General features: G+C 33.6%; 1 protein-coding gene across 1 annotated transcript; it reads left to right on the top strand.

Moving 5' to 3' along the window:
- Nucleotides 1-13,069: 13,069 nt before the first annotated feature.
- On the top strand, nucleotides 13,070-21,586 carry LOC141316976 (uncharacterized). Its single transcript, XM_073832844.1, has 3 exons — nucleotides 13,070-13,730; nucleotides 15,666-16,056; nucleotides 16,276-21,586. The coding sequence occupies exons 1-3, from the start codon at nucleotides 13,070-13,072 to the stop codon at nucleotides 21,584-21,586; spliced, it is 6,363 nt and encodes a 2,120-aa protein (XP_073688945.1).
- Nucleotides 21,587-21,856: the final 270 nt, after the last annotated feature.

Below are 21,856 nucleotides of genomic sequence, written 5' to 3' on the forward strand. Positions count from 1 at the left end.
AATTTGACTTATAATAAATACTTGCTGCTGTCAAAAGAACGAGCTCTTATTCAGCATATAAAGTGAGCGCCCCATAGAAGTCCATTATAACAAACAATGTTAGCTTTTTCCTTAATGGAGTTCTATAGGGAGAAAAGCGTGATATTATTCACTTTATATTATTCACTTTATATGCTCAATAAGAGCTAATTATTTTGACAGCAGAAAGTTTTTATTATAAGTAAAATTTTAAGCCACGTAAAGCTTTTTTTTTGGTATAATAGACTTCTATGGGGCGCGATCACTTTATATGCTGAATGAGAGCTCGTTCTTTTGAGAGCAGCAAGAGTTTATTTTAAGTGAAATTTAACAGAAGTTTGGTTTTCCCTGGTCGCTGTTAAGGTAAGTTAATAAACCAAGCTGTTTCCTTATAATGGGCTTCTATGGGGGAGAAAACGCTTAACGTGATATTATTCACTTTATCTGTGGAATAAGGGCTCGTTCTTTTGATAGTAGTTCCAAGTAAGGTATGACAGAAATTTGGGGTTTTCTGGTCATTTTTTACGTACGTTAAGCCACGTTAAGCGTGTATAAACGCGGATAAACTCTTAGTGGAAAAACGTATATCCTTTATCCAATTTGTTCCTCTTTGTGACGGAGTTTTCCTACACGACTCTTATGGGGTCTGCAAAAGTTATCTTTGACAAACCAGCGAGGGAAGTTGTGTAGACACTCTCCATTTTAATTTTAAATTACCCGGCTTTCTGCTGTGTTGACATTACACAGGAAGTCTGCATACCCTGCGATTGCGTATTTCCGGTTTCTGTGAAAAAGGTCTATTTCTCGTCATTTGTAGTGTTTATTGTCGTGTCATCAATTTGTATATAGTTGTAAACATGTTTGTTTTCTTTATTGTAATGTCACCTACTTTTTCACTGCTTGTAAATAAAACATGTATTTGGAGCATCATTCGTTTGTGGTGTCTCTCCTCACCTGAAGGTTACATGTATGGCGTACGAGTATTTCTTCTTAAAATTACTTAATGTTACTCCCCTTTCGTGAGGATCAACCCCCTGGGTTGTAACAGTCAAATGAGATATGTTTGTTTGTTTGACAGGAAAAGTGTGAAATGATGTGAAATAATATTGGTAATATTTGCTAATATTAGTCTCTTTCTTTCCTTTTTTGAGGTTATTGTTGCCAGCAGATGCAGATCGTGGATGAGCACCTAGAGATGATGTGTACAGACCTGGAGACAAGGAGTCCTAGATGAACATCACAGAAAGATGTCCAATGAAGACCTTTTTTTTTAGATAATCGTCAGAAGAAGAGTTTGGGAACCACATGAGTGTCCTGCATAATCTGACTTGCGTGTAGTTGAGTTGAATTGCTGGTTTGATTTGGCCAGAGGTGAATTGGTGCCTGACTGAGTGTGGTTTATGATAACTTTTTTTGTGGATTTTGTTAGTGATGAATTTTCATTGTTTTTTTTTCTTCTGTTGTTGTTTTATTTGACCTGTTGCTTGCTTAGTTGAGTATTGTTCATTTGCAGTGACATTGTTTGATTGACTGTATAGATACTATTGAAATGAACTTTGAAATGATGACATGATTGAATTTAGTTTTGAAATGCCTTTAGATGTAAATTGTTCTTTTTTTATCATTTTAAGTAGTGTGGTGTTGTATTATGAACTGCATTTGCTAGACTAGTAATAAAATAGTATTCAGTGATGTGTGGTTTGACTTTTTTTGTTGATTGTTGTGTTTGTGTAGATTTTATTCATGCATTTTTTCAGTTTATATATTTGGAAAGGTGTTGGTACGGTGGTGTTGTTATAATATTTTAATTTAAAAAGTAGGCATGTGTTTTATCATGTTTTAAGGATGTTCTAAGAATGTGTTTACATTGTTAGTTTGGATTTACTATATCAGACATTGTTTAAGTATATTTTGTGTTGTAGGAGTGTTTTGTATTCCATATTGATGTATTTGTAAAATGTTTCATTTTTTAAAAAAAGTTAGAATTAACATCTTGTATGGTAATTAGGTAGAGGTATTGTGGTAGTATAGTTTATGGCACGAAAAATTGTCACATGGACACATTTGTGTACAGTATAGACATATTTCAAAATTATTATTTTTTGTTTTTTACCTTTTCAGGGAAAAAAACAGGTTTTGTTTTGGAATATTGTTTTTGTTCATGAAAATAAAAATTATTTTTATTTAATGAAACGTGGCATTATGTATATTTGCATAATTATAAGATGTGTGTGTATGCTAGAGTTTGTGTTAAAGAGAATTTGTAAAAAGGAAATGATAAATGTTTAAGTGTATACACGGTTTTTAATGTAGTCTTTAATGAAAAAGATATTGCACATTTTGTTTTTAATTTGTAGTGTAGATTTATGTCAAGTGTTTCTGTTAAAGAGTTAGTTGAAATAAAGAAAAAAAAAAAACGTGAGGCGTATTTTGCACCTGGCACGGTAATTAGTAGGTAGTCTAGACTAGGTGTCCACGTGACATAGTTGAAGGCGCGGTCAATTGTTACGTGAATAGCTTTAAAGTCTAGACATATTTCAAAATAAATGTTATTTTGATCTCGTTTTTAGTTTTCGATTGTTACTGTATTATAGTCGAGGTCAAGTAATTACAATTAGACTATTTATATTATAGAGTTAATGTGTTTGAAATACACTTATGTGAATGAGATATTAAGGTAAAATTAGCATTATGTGCACTAGTTTACAATAAGATGGTTTTATTTATGTAGAGGATAGAACATTAGTTTTATTTAGTTCAAAATGTTTTGTGTTAATAGATTAAAAGTTAATAGATGATTTTAATTAAACGATGTCTGATACTGAGTTGTTCGTTATGTTCTGTACTCCATGTGGCAGTTCTTTAATTAATTTGTAGGCCTAGTGCAGGTATCGATGTGCGAAATGTCCTTTATAGTCGAATGTTACAAATGTAACAAGTGTAAGACGAAGTAATTAAGTTTATACGAAGCTGTTCACGTGAGGTAGTTGAGAAGTTCGTATCAATGTTTTAGTGTTGAACATAATACTGGGATGTAGATATATTTTAATATGTAATTCTAAGCTACATGTATATAGTTTTAATAACGAAACTTGTGAAGTATGAAATAAATGGATGTTATGTATATTTAGGTAAAGTTAGATGTATTATTGTGTTTTTAAGGATTGTAATGCAATTTAAGGATTTTTTTTATATTTTAAGAATAATATTTTATTTTGAAACATGTGTCAATTTTAATAATTATTTTATTTGGAATAAGCAATATAAGAATTAACAATGTGATGTTTTTTGTTAATGGGGAAATGTGTATAGGTTATATGTTTTTTGTGTCTATTTAATCATAGGTAATTATGGAATTAAGTAGCCTATTTATGGAATAAAATGAATAAAGTAGGGTAGTAATTTTAATAATGATAAATAAATAACCAGTATATTACGTAGGCTATATAGCGTAGCCTATTCATATGGTTTTCTGTTTGATTTTTATATAGGTGTTTGACCTTTGCTTGAACTGGTCAGGTGCTGTCTGTCTGTCTGGAATGGTATATTGGTATGTCTGGTTTTGTATCAATTGTAGTTCTGATGGGGTATATAAGTGCTGAGAAGGCATAGTTTGTCATTTTTGCAAATTGAGACAGCTATCATGGCATCCGCGACAAAAAAACAGAAAACTGAACAGCTTGTTAGTGTCTGTGGATATATTCATAATGTGTCGGTTGTAAAAATAGCTGCAGTGAGAAAAAATAAGTATTTCAATGCGGTTCTTCAGGTCAGCCGAGAAACTTTCAACGATGTTGCCGTGTTTTCTGCTGAGAAGCGCAACCTGTTTTTACGAGCGCAAAATTGCAGAAGCCCAGTGAAGTTGAGCGATGTCGAAGTTCAACCTAGTAAGTGTGTTATTGAATGTTGTTAAATTGTGTATTCTGCTTATTGAAGTACTCATTTTTAATGATATTTGTTGTTTTCCTTATTTTCTCAGGCCGTTCTGGTGAAGGTGTCGATGTCCTGTGTGGAAAAGCAACAGGTGTGACTGTGATCCCTAATTTGACGTTCCCATACAAGCAACCTCCGTCTAAGTGTAAGCGGACCGTGGGAGACGTCAGAAAAATGTCTGCTCGTCAATATGTAAGTGTTTAATATTGATTTAAGTTTTAGTGTGTTATGCTAATTTGCGTACTGTTTTTATTAATGTAGTGTATTTGTTATTAATGTTTTTGTCAGGTTGGTGAGTTGACTGGGCGGATTGTGCATTTGAGGACATCAACAGAGATGGTGGAGATCCAGGGCCGACAAGTTGAGACGCAGAGTGTGATGCTGCAGGATGCCAGTGGGACAATTCGAGTTCAGCTGTGGGAAAGTCAAGTGGGAGTCGTTTCCTTTGGCAAGACCTACAAGTTCACCCAGCTCAGCACGAGAGAGTTCCAAGGTGAACTGTTCATCACTACGACTCGGGAAACAACAGTTGAAGCAGTTTCACCTTTACCGGGACTTGGAGCAATGCCTCGCTGTGAGGTCAAGGAAGACCCTGTTGTTTCTGTCAGCGGTGAGGTGATAAGGGCGGAGGTTAACATTTCTCGAACCTGCGGGAACTGTAAAACTGCGCAGGTGGATTTTCAACCGAAGGCGAAGTTTCACAGATGCTGCAAGTGCAAGATGCTTCAGAAAACGGGGATGTATAAGCCAAGTGTCATCGCCAATGTTACCGTGTTAGGAGATATCGGAGAGATGAATGTGTCTGCAAACAATTCCGTCCTGCAGAAGTATTTGATTGACTGTGGACTTGGTCATCTGCTACAGGACGCCCAAGACGTAGAGGAGCATTTTTTAGACTGTGGTATACTGAATCTGGACATTCAAAATGATAATGTGGTTGCTATCGCCAACATTTCCAAGGAAAGTTGTACTTCTGAAGAATCCACGTCCGAGGTTGCCATGCCTGCGGCAGCTGAAGCGGAGGAGATGTCTGCTCCAAGTGAGTCTGAATTTCTTTGTGCAAGAAGGGAAGCTGAGCTTGTGTGTGTGGCAGCTGAAGCGGAGGAGATGTCTGCAGCAGGTGCATGCCAGTAGATGTATGTAATTATGCGCAATGTTACTTGAAGTTATGTTTGCTATGTTAAAGGACCAGTTGTTTATGGAAGTTGTTCGTTTAAATTATGTTCAAATGTTAATGTTAAATTCGTGAAAATGTTATTTCAATGTAAATTGTATTTAAATTCATGTTTTTTGGTTGTTTGCTGTTGTTTTGTAATTTACGTTGTGTAGCTTAGGTATATGTAAATATGTTTCTGTTGTTCGGTAATAATATTTGTTCATAATTTATCAATGTTAAATTTATTGTTTTAAATTCACATGTTGGTTGTTTTTTCATTGCCATGTTAATAAAGCATTGATAACTTTAATACAAAATTGTTTTGTGTGGTTGAGTTTCGAAAATGTAGGCTATTTCTATGTTTTTGATAGTTGTTACTTACAGCGCTTTTTTTAATTAAAATCGTTTTTAGTTTCACTTTAATGTGTAATGCATCGTCCATTTCATACAAAAGAAGTAATAATATGTTATTAAATGTAAAAATGCCTTTTTTTTAATGTGCAGTAAAACCTATTTATATTTTTGAAGTTTTAAATAGTTTTGAATGTTTTGTTTTTAGTATTTAATGTGTATTTTAAATATGACGTTTCATTAGATTATATGGTTGTGTGTTGGTATTTGTGGCGGCGTTTGTCATTAGATCTGAAGGTAGGACAAAAATAGAGTATTGAAAACTGTAGGCTACCTATTTTAAAGTTTCTGTAAAGAATAGTAGTCCTAAATTATTACTGAAATATATAGCGTTTATATTATATTTTTGTGAATTAATTGAGAGAGAAAAAGTTTTTTTGTGTAGTTTAAGTAGTCAATATTAAAAATGTAGTTTTAAGTTTAAAGCAGTTAGATCGTTTTTGAAGTTTCTGCTGTGTATTGAAATAGTTTTAGTAAAAACTTGTTTATGTTTGTTTGTCTTCCATGTGCTACCATTTGATGCAAGTTAAATGTGTTTTGTTAGTTAATGTATTTTGCATCTAGGCCTCACAAGGTGTTTTAATAGATTACACTGTTTTAAACGTTGTGTTTTTGCCTTCATTTTGTATACGTTAAAAAAGTTTTTGGGTAATAGGTTATAATGATCTAAAAATGTGAGCTTTGATTTGTGTTAGGTTACTATTGCTGGACATCAACTGATAATTTTTTTATAGAGATTTTATAATAATTTAATTCACTGCGTTGTAGAAGTCACGTACATTTGGCAGATCAAGTTCATGTATGTAAGTAACAATTTGTGTTTTTGTAAAGTACATTTTACAAAGTATATTATACAGAATTACTAAATATTTGAAAGGTTGTTTGTATTGTGGTATTAAAGTATGTAAAGTATTTCATATAATGTTAAGTTGTTACTTTAAGTACGTGGCTTCTTTTACATGTATTCACATGTGAAATAACAGTTGATGTTTTGTTTTGGTAAATATTAACTTGATCATACTGTCAATGTGTTTTTGTTTTAAGTATAAAAGTGAAGCAGGTGGAACTTTATAGTTTGGTATATTAATATGCTGAAATATTGGATCATTGGTTTGGTTGAGTATGCAGTTACAGGTAAAATGTTGTTGTTTTTTTGAGTCCATTTAAAACCGGGGTCGTCAACTTGCGGACCGCAAGATGCGTCCATGCGGACCGTGAAAGCTTTTGACATAATAAAAAAAAATGCCAAACGCTATTTGTAATAAATACATTTATATCAAGCACACTAGGGTCAGCGTTTGGCTGCAATCTTCCGTGCAGTGAGGAGAGTAGAGATCGGCAGACAGATGTAGCTTTCAGTGAGTGAAAAACGTTGATGGAATATGCATTATTTTGGGGTTACGTCGCAAAATATTGTAAATATATTTTTTATACTGTATTTTTTATACATGTTTATATTTTAAACCACGACGGTGAGCCTATGGATATCACACAAGCAACGTGACAACTGTATTGGTTAAAGTGAAAGTGAAAAAAGGGCTTTCAGCATCTGATGTGCACATTCTCTAAGAGACAATGATATACGAATATACTTCATATGCTGATATTAATTTACTTCCCTAATATTTCTCTTGTGCACAATAAAAAGAAACGTAGGGTTGTTTTTGAAAGTCGGTTCTTGAAATAAAGCTCTTCATTTTTATTGATGACTGTAGTGTTATTAGGGGTTAAGAAAGTTTTAATTATGATTTCAGGTGGTCTTAAATGTGGGGACTGAAAGGCAAGAATTGCGATGAAACTTTATAAGGTCACCCATTGAATAAATATGAGCGCTGCGCGTTTCAAAGTCAGCTGCGGCGCTGTTTTGTGTATCATTCTGATAGCGCCTCCTGCTGGAAGAGAATGATCTGACATTTTTAATCAGCTCGTACGTCTACTGTTGTCAAAAGACCAATGAAAACAAATCAGTCCATGGTTTTAAACACCAAACACGTAGAGTTGTAAATGTTTTCTGATGGATCGACAAGATCATATACAAATTTAAACAATGAAGGCAATAAAATATGTTTATTAGCCTAATATAATACTTGATTGACAATAATTGTTTAAATTAATATAAGAATTGATACTTTTGACTCTTGAAGGATGGAATGTGAATTTTATAATTTAAGAAATCTTTTTTGTTTTGTGAAATCTGGATCTCAATTGTAAATCATGCTTTTTACAGTCATTTTAATATTTATTTATTTATTAATTTAATTTTGTTCAGGTATTTAAAAAAGTATTTAAATGTGTAGAATTTAACATAAAATATGCTGCAGATACCCTGGTCTCGCAAAAAAAAAAACCATATTATATAATAAATTATACTTGTTCAAATGCAAATATAACATAAGTAAAATTAAATATTTACTTACAGACAAATTTTAGTGCATTGATCAATTGGTTTATTTATTTATTTTTTACTTATGGTTCGTTTAATTTACTTTGGATGAAACAGCTGTTCACATGGGTGTTGATAGCATGTTGATTGATTCAACATATATGTCTGACAGAATAACATTTTCAGTATGGATAATACAATAAATGTAGTCATGCACATATGTAAGTAGGTTGTAATGTAACGACAGATGAACATATATTTCACAGTAGGTACAGATATTTTTAAAGTAATTATACGTGTTATGGTATAATATAAATCCAAAAACACGTAAAAAGATATTCATTTTAAAATTTTAAATTAAATTATTGTTAATAAAAAAAAAATGTATGCTTAAAGTTTTGGATTTGTAATAACATTTTTTATTTTATGATGTATATATAATTTCATCCACTAGGGAGCATGCGCGTGATTTATTAACGTACTTCCGCTTTGCCAGGAAACGACACCATTTTGTGTGGAGGTGAAAAGGTAAGCATGTGCTTGCGATTCTCTCTTTGTAATCTCAATCATACGTTCATTGATATTAGTCATCCATGATAGTTTGAAAGAAGTTGAAGTGGTTTTTCTTCTATTTGTTATGGTTATGGTTGTATTTTGTGAATAAATATTGGAAACATAACGTTTTATTTCATAACTAGATTCGTATAGTTTACTTCGTTATATATGAATTAAAATATGAAATAATTATCCATTTCTTGTTAAATCATGTTATTAATGTAATTAATTCTTTGTATTGAGATGTTTGGAAGGTAATTAATGCCTTGTTAGTCAATTAGCTGCCTTGTTAAGTTATTAGGGAACTGATGAGGGAGTCGGCCATTTTAAGGGAAGTGCACTGGAACGTTCGCTCCCTGAAAAGTCTGACAATGCACCACAAAAACTAGGAGCATGGTTGTTAATTACCATGATTAATACTTTGTGGTAAGTAAGGAGGTACTAGGGCCTGTCTTTGTGTACGCGATATATTTATTTACGACATCGGCAGGTAGAGAGGAGATTGACACGCTCCCTTAGTGTTGTCAATAAATTAGTCGTGTTGTGTTGATGATTAAAACTTTAGTGTTAGGTATGTTACTGTATTGTGTGTGTGTGTGTGTGTGTGTATGTGTGTGTGTGATGATTATGATCATGTTTCGTCATTTAGTAAGCCTGAATAGGTGATCGGTTCGTGTGGTAGTAAAGTAATTCATAATGATACGTTCATGAGCAGAAAACAATATTTATTTAATGTTCTTACAAAATGAGGGGGAAATGATATGCTGTATGTTGTCTGTCAGCATGTTGGTACTCTTGTGTTTCGTCTGCATTTTGTGATATGTAGTTTGACAGCTGGGTTGTCTGTTGGACATAGCAATAGTAGGTAATGATTGGGAGTTTATACAGTATCTATTGTAATGTTTATATATAAATATATATTTGTAATGTATTGATAAATTTATTATTTTTTATTGTTGATTTTGTACTAGTACCATGAATGAGACAGAAGTGATGTACTTGGATACTTTTTAGTTTATTTGGTTCATATTTGTATAATTATAGTTTGTGTGTATATAACGGAATTTCTAGTAATTAAGTTTTGTTAAAAAGGAAAAATTCTATTTTATAATTGTCAATGCTGGAAAAAGCTTTGAAATGTAGTTTGAAGTTTATATTTGTTTTTGTCACTTGTGTTTTAATTGTTTTATTTTGGTTTTTCCACAGTTTTGGAGAAGATTTGAGAAGAAATCTGATTTGAGGTAAGGTGTTTAGTAAGTCTTTATTTTAATGTTCACTTTTAAACATTCTGTTGACAATAAGTAATGTTGCGCCAAGGTTATTTTCGTAAACGAAAACTAAAACTAAGACGAAAACTATTGATCAAAAAACATTTTTGTAAACTGAAATAAAATAAAAATGTCAAAAAAAATGAAAAAGTAGAAGAAAACGAAACTAACAACTTTTATTGAAAAACTAACTGAAATAAAATAATAATTATCAAAAATAAATAATCGTTTTTGTAATCATTATGTTCTCACCCCATGGCGGAAAAATAAAGACTGCGACATGAACAGCACCAGAATTAAATCTAGGCTACTGCATCAGTTTTTATTGATGTATTTTATGTAACACAAGCGATCAAATCATCATGTTTATGTAAAAAAATAACTGCTTCACAAACAGTCTTTTCAAATACCCAGTCGTTAATATTATCACAGCAATATTCTGATTAAAGGTCATAGTTTGGATATAAACACTGATGTGATGTCTATTTTTTGAAAGTACGCTTCAAGTAATGTTTGTCGATTGCCTTGTTTCACCACTAGATGGAAACAACTGTTAAACAATGTATTTGTCATTGACTACTAGAGATTGATTCAAAAACGCAGGTTCATCCAGTTATGTTTTTGTGAGCAAATCATTTTTTCATTCAAACCACTTTTTCATAAATTTAATATAAAAAGTTGGTGTATTAAATATATTCTATTTTAAATATTATGTATTAAATGATTAATAATTCATTCAAATGAATTAATCACTTTTTAATAGACTGAAGCAATTAATATTTTGTCTCACATTATTTTGCTTAGTTTAGAATTGCTAGGAAATTGTGATCTCTATTTAATGTCTAAAAAACTGAAACTAAACTATATAAAAACTAAATAGAAATGTGTTCACAAAATAGAAACTAAACTAAAACTAACAAAATTGTTAATGAAACTAATAAAAACTAAGTTTTATGGCAAATTTAAAAACTATACTAAAATAAAACGAATTTAAAAAAGCTGAACTAAATTAACCTTGGACTACATGTCAAGTAAGTCTCAATAGAGGATCAGTAGACTGTCTGATTAATATCTGCTGTTTATTGTGAAGCCATCTGAACAGACAATCTACTAACTGCAGCTTACAAGAACATGTCAACTTATTCCTATCTTGATCGATCAGTCTACTAATACTGTACTAACACTATACTGAGAGTCAGCAGGCATGTAACTGCAGTGTTATTTATAGTCAAAAGACCATCAAAAACAGTGAAACCAGACGTTTTTATTTCTTAATACTGCAGTATAGTGCAGTGCTGTTAAAGTCATTTTAGGTTGACGCCTAAATCACAGAAAATGTCATGTTATGCAGGCCAAACAATTTTTTGTTGAAGTATAATATCTTTGAAATCATTTGCTTGCAATTACTATGTTTTAACCAAACAATGTGTAACACAAATATAGTAAAACTTTTTTCAAACATGATGCTTATGTTAGGGATGTAATGCAAAATGTAAAAATTGATAGTGAAAATTACTATATTTTTTATAGTGTTTATAAAATAGCATGTTGGTTGGTAATGTTTTAATAAATTACACTAAAGTTGTCATTAGGTGGCAGTAAATGGCCTTCTAAATTAGTGATCCATTGACTAATTCTTTAAAAAGAATTATTCAAAACAGCTGTTAGAAATTTGTTAGACATCAAGGTAGTGATTTAAGAATGGGCTATTAATTCCAATATTTATTTATTTGTTTTGATTCAGTGAGAAAATACACTGTTAAATTTGGAGTACAAGTTCAAAGTATAGGTCACCTGGCCAGAAGTCTCTTTCACTTCTTGGAGAAAGGGGTTTATGTCAGTTTATTAAGTCATGCAGTTTATACCAGGCATTTACTGTATGACATGCTATTGTAATTTTGGAAAACAAAATGTACCTGTTTGCATTGAAGTTTGAGCTTTGTGACTCTGCAGAGGTTTATGCTCATACAGGTACAGTACATTACACACTAAAACTAGTTAAGAAGTTGAAATCTTACTAGATGACCTGTTTAAGAAGACTACATGGAAAAAAACAGATTGTTTGTTTAAGAATGTTCAATCTGAATGCCTTTGTGTGTATTCACTGACGCACAAATGTATGTGTAGTCATTATATTATTTGCATTTTATATAATTTACATATTCATAGTATACATGTATTTAATGTCTAAATTATTAGGATTTGGTTTTGTAAATGAAAACATTTTATACTTGTTTTATTACGGTTTATAATACAGTTTAAGATGGGATAAAATTATTTGAAATGTGAAGAAGGTATGGTATATTACTTTTTTACAGGTATAAAGCAATAAATAAAGTGAGATGTAAGTCCATAATTCCAGTGCTAGTTATCATTCCAAATAACTATAGCAATCTAACTGGTTGGACAATGTTTGTTTTAGTTAATCAATTGCTGATTATTTACTTTACTGTAATTCCATTATTTTCAGTATATTTTTTTCTATTACATATATTTGTAATTATGTTGTTCGGGTATTATCATCAGCTGATGTGAAGTTATTTAATTGTGTCATTAAGAGTTTTACAATAAAATTAATTAAATGCTTACATTAATTTGATGTTTGCATACATAAACATAAGTGGAATATCTCAAAATGGGATTCAATATAATTAAGTATTTGTAATGTGAAATAACAGTTGATGTTTTTAAATTTTTGTTTGTATTGTATTGCTGTATTATGATGCAGTAATTTGTCATTTAATTTATATTTGTATGTTTTGTGTGTATTTATAGATGCCTCGGACGAAGCATTCTCTGCGCTCCCAGGCTGCCAAGAAGAGGGTAGCTGACCGGATGAGTGCTGATCCAGCAGAGGGCCTGTCCCCTCTTAAAAAAATGGCAGGAATATTGGAACGTTGTGTGCATCACAACGTGCTGTTTGACAATTCCTGCAAACAATCTGATCTTGACAATTCCTGCAAACTATCTGATCTTGACAATTCCTGCAAACAATCTGATCTTGACAATTCCTGCAAACAATCTGATTTTGATATACCTTTGAATACTCCTGACAAACCATTGAATACCTCTGACAAACCATTGAATACCTCTGACAAACCATTGAATACCTCTGACAAACCTTTGAATACTCCTGACAAACCTTTGAAAACAACTCTACCTGAATCTTCCTGTTTGCCTCTCTCTACTGCTAAACATGCTAACATAACTACGAATGCTGTTTCTAATTTATCTCCACAGACATCATACATCAGAGGCTCTTTCCATCAAGGAGATTACCGTTTTGGCCGGAATATGGGAAGGCAATGTGGTGCAAATAGTTTAACTGCAATTCTGATGGGTAAGATGAAAAGTGTGTTGCAGTGGACGAGAAGTGACCTGAATGCTGTTCTGATCCATGGAGATGACCTGTACAGTGCCATGAGAGATGCAGGGATAATCGGCGATCCTGAATACGGCTTCATACGTGTTGATGAGCTGCCACACACACACATGCTAAAAAACTCTCTGTTTTCAATAAACTATGGTGAAACATTCACTGGCTTGTTTGGTGTCACTAAATATGAAAAAGGATTTGAACAGTATGCTATGTCGTTTGATGAAGCAGTAAATCGAGCATTTCAGAGGTTTGATGCATGTTTGGTAAATATTAAGCTAGCCATATGTGCCGTTGTCAGAGAAGGATCTTGGTATGCAGTGATTGATCCGCATTCACGACGCAGTGATGGAAGATGTGTAGACAATGGTAAGAGTCTAGTGGCGTACTATTCAAGCATGAAATCTCTGCTTACTCATTTCAGGAAGCTTGGTGTGTCCAAGGATGCACGTTATCATGAATTTGAGGTAACTGGAGTACAGGCAGTTGTTGACACAAACGGTCAGCAAGGCAAGTTCTGTCCACAGACCCAGAAAACTGTTAAAGCAGTAAACAAGAGTGAAGGTGAGAAGTCAGAAATGAAGGATGATGTTGGCTGCAGTCAATCTCTGAGTGATTCCATAAACACAGGTAAAATATCTGTGAATGAACCATGTGTGGAGCAGAAAACAGAAACACAACATTATCACCCAACTAATGAAAATGGAGGTGAAGTTGAATTTAACAAACAAACTGCTAGTGTTTCTTTGCCATTTTGTCCGTTAACACTACAGCAACAAAATAATGTTTGCTCAAAGCTGAACATTGTAAACATTGCAAAAGAACAAAACAACACAACTGAGATTATTGAAATGTCTGAGCCTTGTGAAACTAGAGATATTACTGCAGATAGTAACTGCTTCTACAGATCTGTTGCTTATGCTGTAAGTGGAAGTGAACAAGAACACCGAAAAGTGAGACGAGCTGTAGTTACACACATGCTGCAGAATGAAGCAAAGTATACTCAGTATCTCAGAGAAGGATACAGTTCTGTACCAGAGTACATTGCCACATCAAGAATGAAATTCCTTGGAAATTGGGCAACTGAGTTGGAAATACAAGCAGCCAGCGATTTAATTGGTGCAGACATATTTACATACAGTCAGGAGAAATGGTTTAAATTTTCATCTTCCAACAACCATGGCTGTCAAGACGGAGGCATATATTTGAAACATGTCAATAGCCGCTATTTTCAAGTTATCGTATGTGGAAAAAATAATGACAGTGTCTGCTCTTCATTTTGTAGAGCCCCATTGCAAGATTTCTTGTCTGATGTAGCATCAAATGTGTCTTCAAACTCATGTGAGGATTATAAAAAGAAAGTTCAATCTAACTGTAGTCCTGAGTTCAGAGAAAAAGAAAAAATGAAAGCAAAGAGAAGACGTAATGAGGATGAAACTTACATGGCAATAATGAAATCAATAATGAAACCCAGCACTGAAAAACACAAGAAAAGTAAACAGCATAAAAAAAAAGTAAAGACATCTAAATTTGATGTGTCCTTGACTACAAATAATCATCCATTTGAGTTAACTGATGTCCATGCAAATATGATCGACACAAACAGTCAGCAGGCCAACTCATCCTGTCCAATGATTCAGAAAAATGTTCAAGCAGTAAAAGAGAGTGAAGTTGAGCAGTCAGAAATGGAAGTTGATGTTGGTTGCAGTCAATCTTTGAGTGATTTCATAAATGCAGATAAAATGTGTGTGAATGAAATGTGTGCAGAACAGAAAACAGAAACATGTTCTTTATACCTATCTAATGAAAGTGCAGATGATGTTGAAATTATTTCACAAACTACCAGTGTTCCTTTGCTGTTTAATCCATTAACAGTACAGCAACAAAAGAGTGTTTGCTTAAAGCTGAACATTGTACACATTGTAAAAGAGCAGAATAATACAACTGAAATTGTTGAAATGGCTGAGCCTTGTGAAACAAAGGATATTGTTGGTGATGGTAACTGCTTCTTCAGATCTGTTGCTTATGCTGTAAGTGGAAGTGAACAAGAACATCGAAAAGTGAGACGAGCTGTAGTTACACACATACTGCAGAATGAAGCAAAGTATACTCAGTATCTCAGACAAGGATACAGTTCTGTACCAGAGTACATTGCCACATCAAGAATGAAATTCGTTGGAACTTGGGCAACAGAGATGGAAATACAAGCTGCAAGTGATTTAATTGGTGTAGACATATTTACATACACTCAAGAGAAATGGCTCAAATATTCATGTTCAAACATAACCTCTAATAGACACAGCAGTCAACACAATGGGATTTATTTGAAACATGTGAATAACTGTCATTATGAAGTTGTTTTATCTGTAAAGAGGAAGACTGCTAGCTCCGAGTCCTTTTGTAAATCACTATTTCAGGATTCAATGTTTCATCCATCATTAAAAACTAGCTCAGACCCATGCAAGCTTTATAGACAGAAAGTGCAATACAACAGTAATGCTGACTTAAAACAGGAAAAAACAATTAAATCAAAAAAGCGATATTATGAGGATGAAAAATACAAAGAGTCAATAAAGAAACGTAGCAAAGCAAATTATAAGACCAATGAACATTTCAAAGAAAAAGTAAAGAATTATAGCAGGGATAAATATAAAGAAAAAGAATCTCACAGAGAGTCTGTCAAACAGTACAGTACAGAGAAATATAAAGAAAATGAATCACACAGAGAGTCTGTCAAACAGTACAGTACAGAGAAATATAAAGAAAATGAATCACACAGAGAGTCTGTCAAACAGTACAGTACAGAAAAATATAAAGAAAATGAATCACACAGAGAGTCTGTCAAACAGTACAGTACAGAGAAATATAAAGAAAATGAATCACACAGAGAGTCTGTCAAACAGTACAGTACAGAGAAATATAAAGAAAATGAATCACACAGAGAGTCTGTCAAACAGTACAGTACAGAGAAATATAAAGAAAATGAATCACACAGAGACTCTGTCAAACAGTACAGTACAGAAAAATATAAAGAAAATGAATCACACAGAGAGTCTGTCAAACAGTACAGTGTGCAAAAATATCATAATAATGAAATACATAAAAACATGGTGATACATTACAACATACAAAAATATAAAAATGATATTAATTTTGCTAATAATATTAAAATGAGAAATGTTCTAAAACAATGTGAAGTAGGCCTCAAAAGAAATGACATAGATTATGTAATTGAAGAGTTTAAACAAAAAATATCTTCAGGCCCTGAATATGTTTGTGCAGTCTGTCATCGTTGTTGCTTCAAAACGCAGGTCAAACATTGCAATAAAAATAAATATTTTCTGAAATCAACTGAAGTTGGCTGTATTGCAGAAAAATGTATAACACTGAATTATCTTCATAAATGCAATAAACACTGTCGTCAAGATTGTGTGTATAAAAATAGCCCTGCTGAATCTCTATGGATTTGCCACACATGTGACAGAAAAGTTTGTGAAGGTAAAATGCCTGCTGAAAGTGTTGCAAACAATCTTGCTCTGGATCCTATTCCATCTGAACTGAACTGTTTAAACTCTCTTGAGCAACATTTAATAGCAAAGAATATTGCATTTATGAAAATGCTGGCTTTACCACGAGGAGGACAGAATGGAGTTCATGGACCTGTGACTTGTGTCCCATCTAATGTTACAGAAGTGGTGAATCTTCTACCGAGAGCTGAAAATGATGATTTGATGATTCGTGTAAAGCTTAAGAGAAAACTGACATATAAAGGCCATTATGACTATAAATTTGTGCACACTGAGAAAATAAAAACAGCTTTGTCATACTTGAAACAAAATAACACATTTTATACAGATGTGGAGTTTAATGAGAGCTGGACTAATCCTCTGAGTAAAATAGAAGAAGAGATCAATGATAATACTAACAATGAGCCTGATTTAGACATTTGTCAGGATATGTCTGTTGATAATGAACAAAATACTGAAAAAGAAGATGAGATCAGTGATGAAACACTTCATGATCGGCAGCAGCATGGTTTGTTTATGGATTCATGTTTACAGCCAGTGGACATTGCACAAGAAGTTTTAGATCAGCATTTTGATGGCATTATGTCAGTCGCACCAGCAGAAGGCAATAATCCAGTGAGAATGTTAATGGATGAAACTAATGAAGCCAAATGTTTTCCAGTTCTCTTCCCAAAAGGAAGAGGCACATTTCATGATTCACGACCTGAAAAATTAACACTGTCTAGGTATTTAAACAATAGAATTTTAAATGCAGATGGACGTTTTGCTCAAAACATTGATTACATCTTTTACGGACAATATTTGTCTGAGCTCAATCAAGTAATTTCTAATGTGTCTATTGCTTTGAGGAAAGGCTATGATGCAAACAATGACACAAAAATTACCTCAGAAATGCTGACAAACAAAGATTCACTTCAGAGGATTTTAAATTATGATGAGGGTTATAAATTTTTAAAGCCAGTCAGAGGCAGTCCTGTTTTTTGGCAATCTGTTCAAAAAGATTTGTTTGCAATGGTGAGGCAACTTGGGCTCCCAACATGGTTTTGTTCATTTTCATCAGCTGACTTGCGATGGCCAGAGTTAATGCAGTCTATTGTGAAACAAGAGGGTTGTCAAACTCCTATTGATGAACTGGACTGGTCTGATAGATGTGGGATGCTGAAACGAAACCCAGTTATTGCTGCTAGAATGTTTGATCATCGATTCCATTGTTTTCTGAAAGATGTGATTATGTCACCAGCTCAACCCATTGGAAAAGTCATAGATTATTTCTATCGAATTGAATTTCAACAACGTGGCTCACCTCACACACATTGTCTCTTTTGGGTTGAAAATGCACCTCAAGTGGACAGAGATGACGACGATGAAGTTGTAGCATTTGTTGATCAGTATGTAACCTGTGAAATGCCATCTGAACAGCAACAAGAAATGCATGAAATTGTGAGCAGTGTACAACAACACAGCAAACGACATGCAAAAACATGTAGAAAGAAAGGCACTACATGTAGATTCAACTTTCCACGTCCACCCAGCAAAAATACTTTCATTACAAGAAACAAGCAAATAGATGACGATGAAAATGCAACAGATGATAAAACTAAAGACAAAAATGCAAATACCTCTCGGGCGATATCAAAAGAATTAGCTGAAACTATAATGAAAAAAGTAAGAGAATGTTTGCTGAACAGTGATGCTGTCTTTGACTCTGTTGACTCTATGTTTGCATCTATTGGTATAAATCAAGAAATATTTGAATGTGCTTATAACAAAATGTCAAAGAAAACTAATGTTGTGTTAAAGAGAAAGCCAACTGATATTTGGGTGAATCAGTACAATAAAGACCTTTTGAGATGCTGGAACGCAAACATGGACATACAGTTTGTTGTTGATGCTTATTCTTGCATTGTGTATATCATTTCCTACATTTCCAAAGCAGAAAGAGAAATGGGATTGCTGTTGGCAAATGCTCAAAAAGAAGCACACAAGGAAAGCAACATGGATGCAAAACAAGCTTTAAGAAAACTTGGAAGTGTTTTTCTACATAATAGAGAGGTGTCAGCTCAAGAGAGTGTTTATCGTTTGACCAACATGAAATTAAAAGAAGGATCAAGAAAAGTGGTTTTTATTCCAACTGGTAATAATACAGTAAAAATGAGCTTACCCTTAAACACTATAAATAAAAAAGCTGACAATGGTGATACTGAAAGTGATGATATATGGATGAAAAGCATCACAGACAGATACAGGGCTCGTCCAAAAACAGAGGAATTAACAGGAATGTGTTTAGCTACATTTGCATCACAATACAGAGTTCTGTCTAAATCTGAAAACTCATGTTCAGACAGAGTCAAGCTGGAAAATGACATGGGGTTTGTGAGAAAAAGAACTCGCACAGACTTTGCAGTTGTAAGATATGCTCGTTTTTCACCTACTAAAAATCCTGAAAATTATTATCAAAGTATTTTGGAATTATTTTTACCTCATTTTTTGCAAAGTCAACTGAAACCACCAAATTTTACTTCCTATAGGGATTTTTATGACACTGGATTTATATCAATGCATAATGAAGAGCTTGAGTCAGTGAAAATCATTGTGGACACAAACAGGGCAAAATTTGAAAAAGAAGCAGAGACTATACAAAGAGCTCAAGATGACTTAGAACAACATGGACCAATGGAAGATGCTTGGGCCCAAATCTGTCCAGAAGCAGAACTTGAGCGTTTAGAATGTCTGGATAGTAGAAAAGAACAGCCAATACAAACAGAGGAAGGTGATGATGTCATACCTGATCTATTACCAAATGTAGGTGCCACATTAGAAAACAATCCATCCACTATGACAAAGAAAGATGCGATGGCTTTGCTGCGTTCTTTAAATGACAAACAGTCACAGATCTTTCATAAAGTGCGGCAGTGGTGTCTAGGAAAAGTGCAAGGTGAAAACCCAGATCCATTTCATGTGTTCATATCAGGCCCTGGAGGAGTTGGAAAGTCAGTATTGATTAAAGCAATCTATTATGAAACCTCTCGTATTCTTTCAAAGTTATCTGAAAACCCAGATGAGACCCATGTGCTCTTAACTGCTCCAACAGGTGTGAGCGCCTTCAATATAAACGCAATGACTGTACATTCAGCTCTCTGTATTGGAATCAATGCTACATTGCCATATCAGCCACTTGGAGATGAAAAAATTAATTCATTGAGATCCAAATTTGGAAAACTGCAAATATTAATAATAGATGAAATTTCAATGGTTGATCATAAACTTTTGGCATATATTCATGGTAGATTGAGACAAATCAAACAAACAGGAGATTATTCTGCATTTGGAAAAGTCTCAATAATAGCAGTTGGAGATTTTTATCAACTTTCTCCCGTGAAAGGAAAACCGCTTTATACTGAACCAGTGAACAGTGTGAATCTTTGGGAAACAAACTTTAGTTTTATTGAACTCACCGAGATTATGAGGCAGAAAGACAAAGAATTTGCTGAATTGCTAAATCGTTTAAGGAAACGTAAGAAAGATGAACCAATGCTTGAACATGACATTACTATGCTTAAAAAATGTGAAACAGGGGATGGTGATGATAGTACAGATATCCACATTTATGCAACCAACCATGAAGTTGATGTCCACAACATACATATGCTGCATAAATTATGTTCTGACATAGTTACTGTGAAAGCACAAGACTTTGAGAGAAATGCTAAAACTGGCCGAATGGAAGAGAAAGAGGGCCATCATTACAGAGTTCATAACAGCTGTCTAGAAAAATCTCTTGAATTAGCTGTTGATGCTCGAATAATGCTACTGAAAAATATCAATGTTTCAGATGGTCTTGTGAATGGTATTTGTGGAACAATTAAAGAATTCTTTTATGATGATAATGAAATATTTCCATCAAAAATATATATTGAATTTGACAAAGAACAAGTTGGTAAAGAAGCAAGAGCCAAGAATCCATGTTTAAAACCTGGATTGGAGAAAGCAACACCAATTGAACCAGAGGAAGAGAAAGTAACAAGCAGTGGTGATGTCCGAAGACAATTTCCTATAAGATTGGCTTGGGCTTGCACAGTTCATAAAGTACAAGGCCTAACAGTGGACAAGGCTGTTGTTTCAATGAAAAAGATATTTGCTCCAGGACAAGCATATGTAGCTTTAAGTCGGGTGACTTCTCTTGATGGACTCATAATAGAAGACTTCAAAGAAAAAGCTATTTTTGCCAAAGATAACATTGACCAAGCTCTACAGAGTATGCCTCCATTTATTGTTCCATGTGAAACAACAGAAACTTTCACATACAAAATGATGTTACACAATGTTGAAGGGTTAATCCCACATATATTAGACATTCGCCAAGATAAGAGATATTTTGAAGCAGATATGATATGTGTAACAGAGACCTGGTTAAAACCAGACTATGTGGAGAATGCTGTTAGCCTTGACGGGTACAATTTCCATGACAAATCACGTAGTGATGCATATGACACAAGTCACGATGTTTTTGCTAAACTCAAGGAGGAAAATCATGGTGGTGTTGGTATATATCACAAGGAAAAAGTAACTTTATGTGATTTACCGTGTATTAACATTGAATGTGTAATGTGCAGGATAGAACAACTCAACACAACTATTGCAGTTGTATACAGACCTCCATCTTATAGCATGCCATTATTTAGAGAGAACTTGATTATCCTAATTAATGAAATGAACTCTTTAGCAGGTGGTAAAATAATTCTAGGAGATTTCAATGAAAACCTTTTTAATAAATCAAGTGTTCATGATGTCATGCAGCATTTTGGTTTCACACAAATTGTTGAAAAAGCAACCACTGAAAATGGCACATTAATTGATCATGTGTATGTAAAAGATATTGACTTGGATCAAATACAGATTGATATCATGCCCACATACTTTAGCTATCATGAATGCATTGTGGTTAAATGGTTATTGTAATAAAATCGTCCAGCATTATGGGGGGGTGGGGGATACAGAGGTGGACTTTAAATGTGGACGGCCTCTGTGGGAATATATGCTGCCTTCACGTGCTATTGGAATCAGTGGCATGCACAGGAGTAAGGGGTGGGACTGAAGGCATGGGGTAAAATCTGATGGAAACATTATTTTAACCACTCTCAGCCCGGTCTCTCTCTCACCCCTGCCTCTTAAATTCCAAATAGAAATATGTCTTTTTAGTATTATCAATCTTTCCGTCTACTGTGAACA

The sequence above is a fragment of the Garra rufa genome, unplaced genomic scaffold (genome assembly GCF_049309525.1).
Source record: "Garra rufa unplaced genomic scaffold, GarRuf1.0 hap1_unplaced_172, whole genome shotgun sequence".
Classification (NCBI taxonomy): domain Eukaryota; kingdom Metazoa; phylum Chordata; class Actinopteri; order Cypriniformes; family Cyprinidae; genus Garra; species Garra rufa.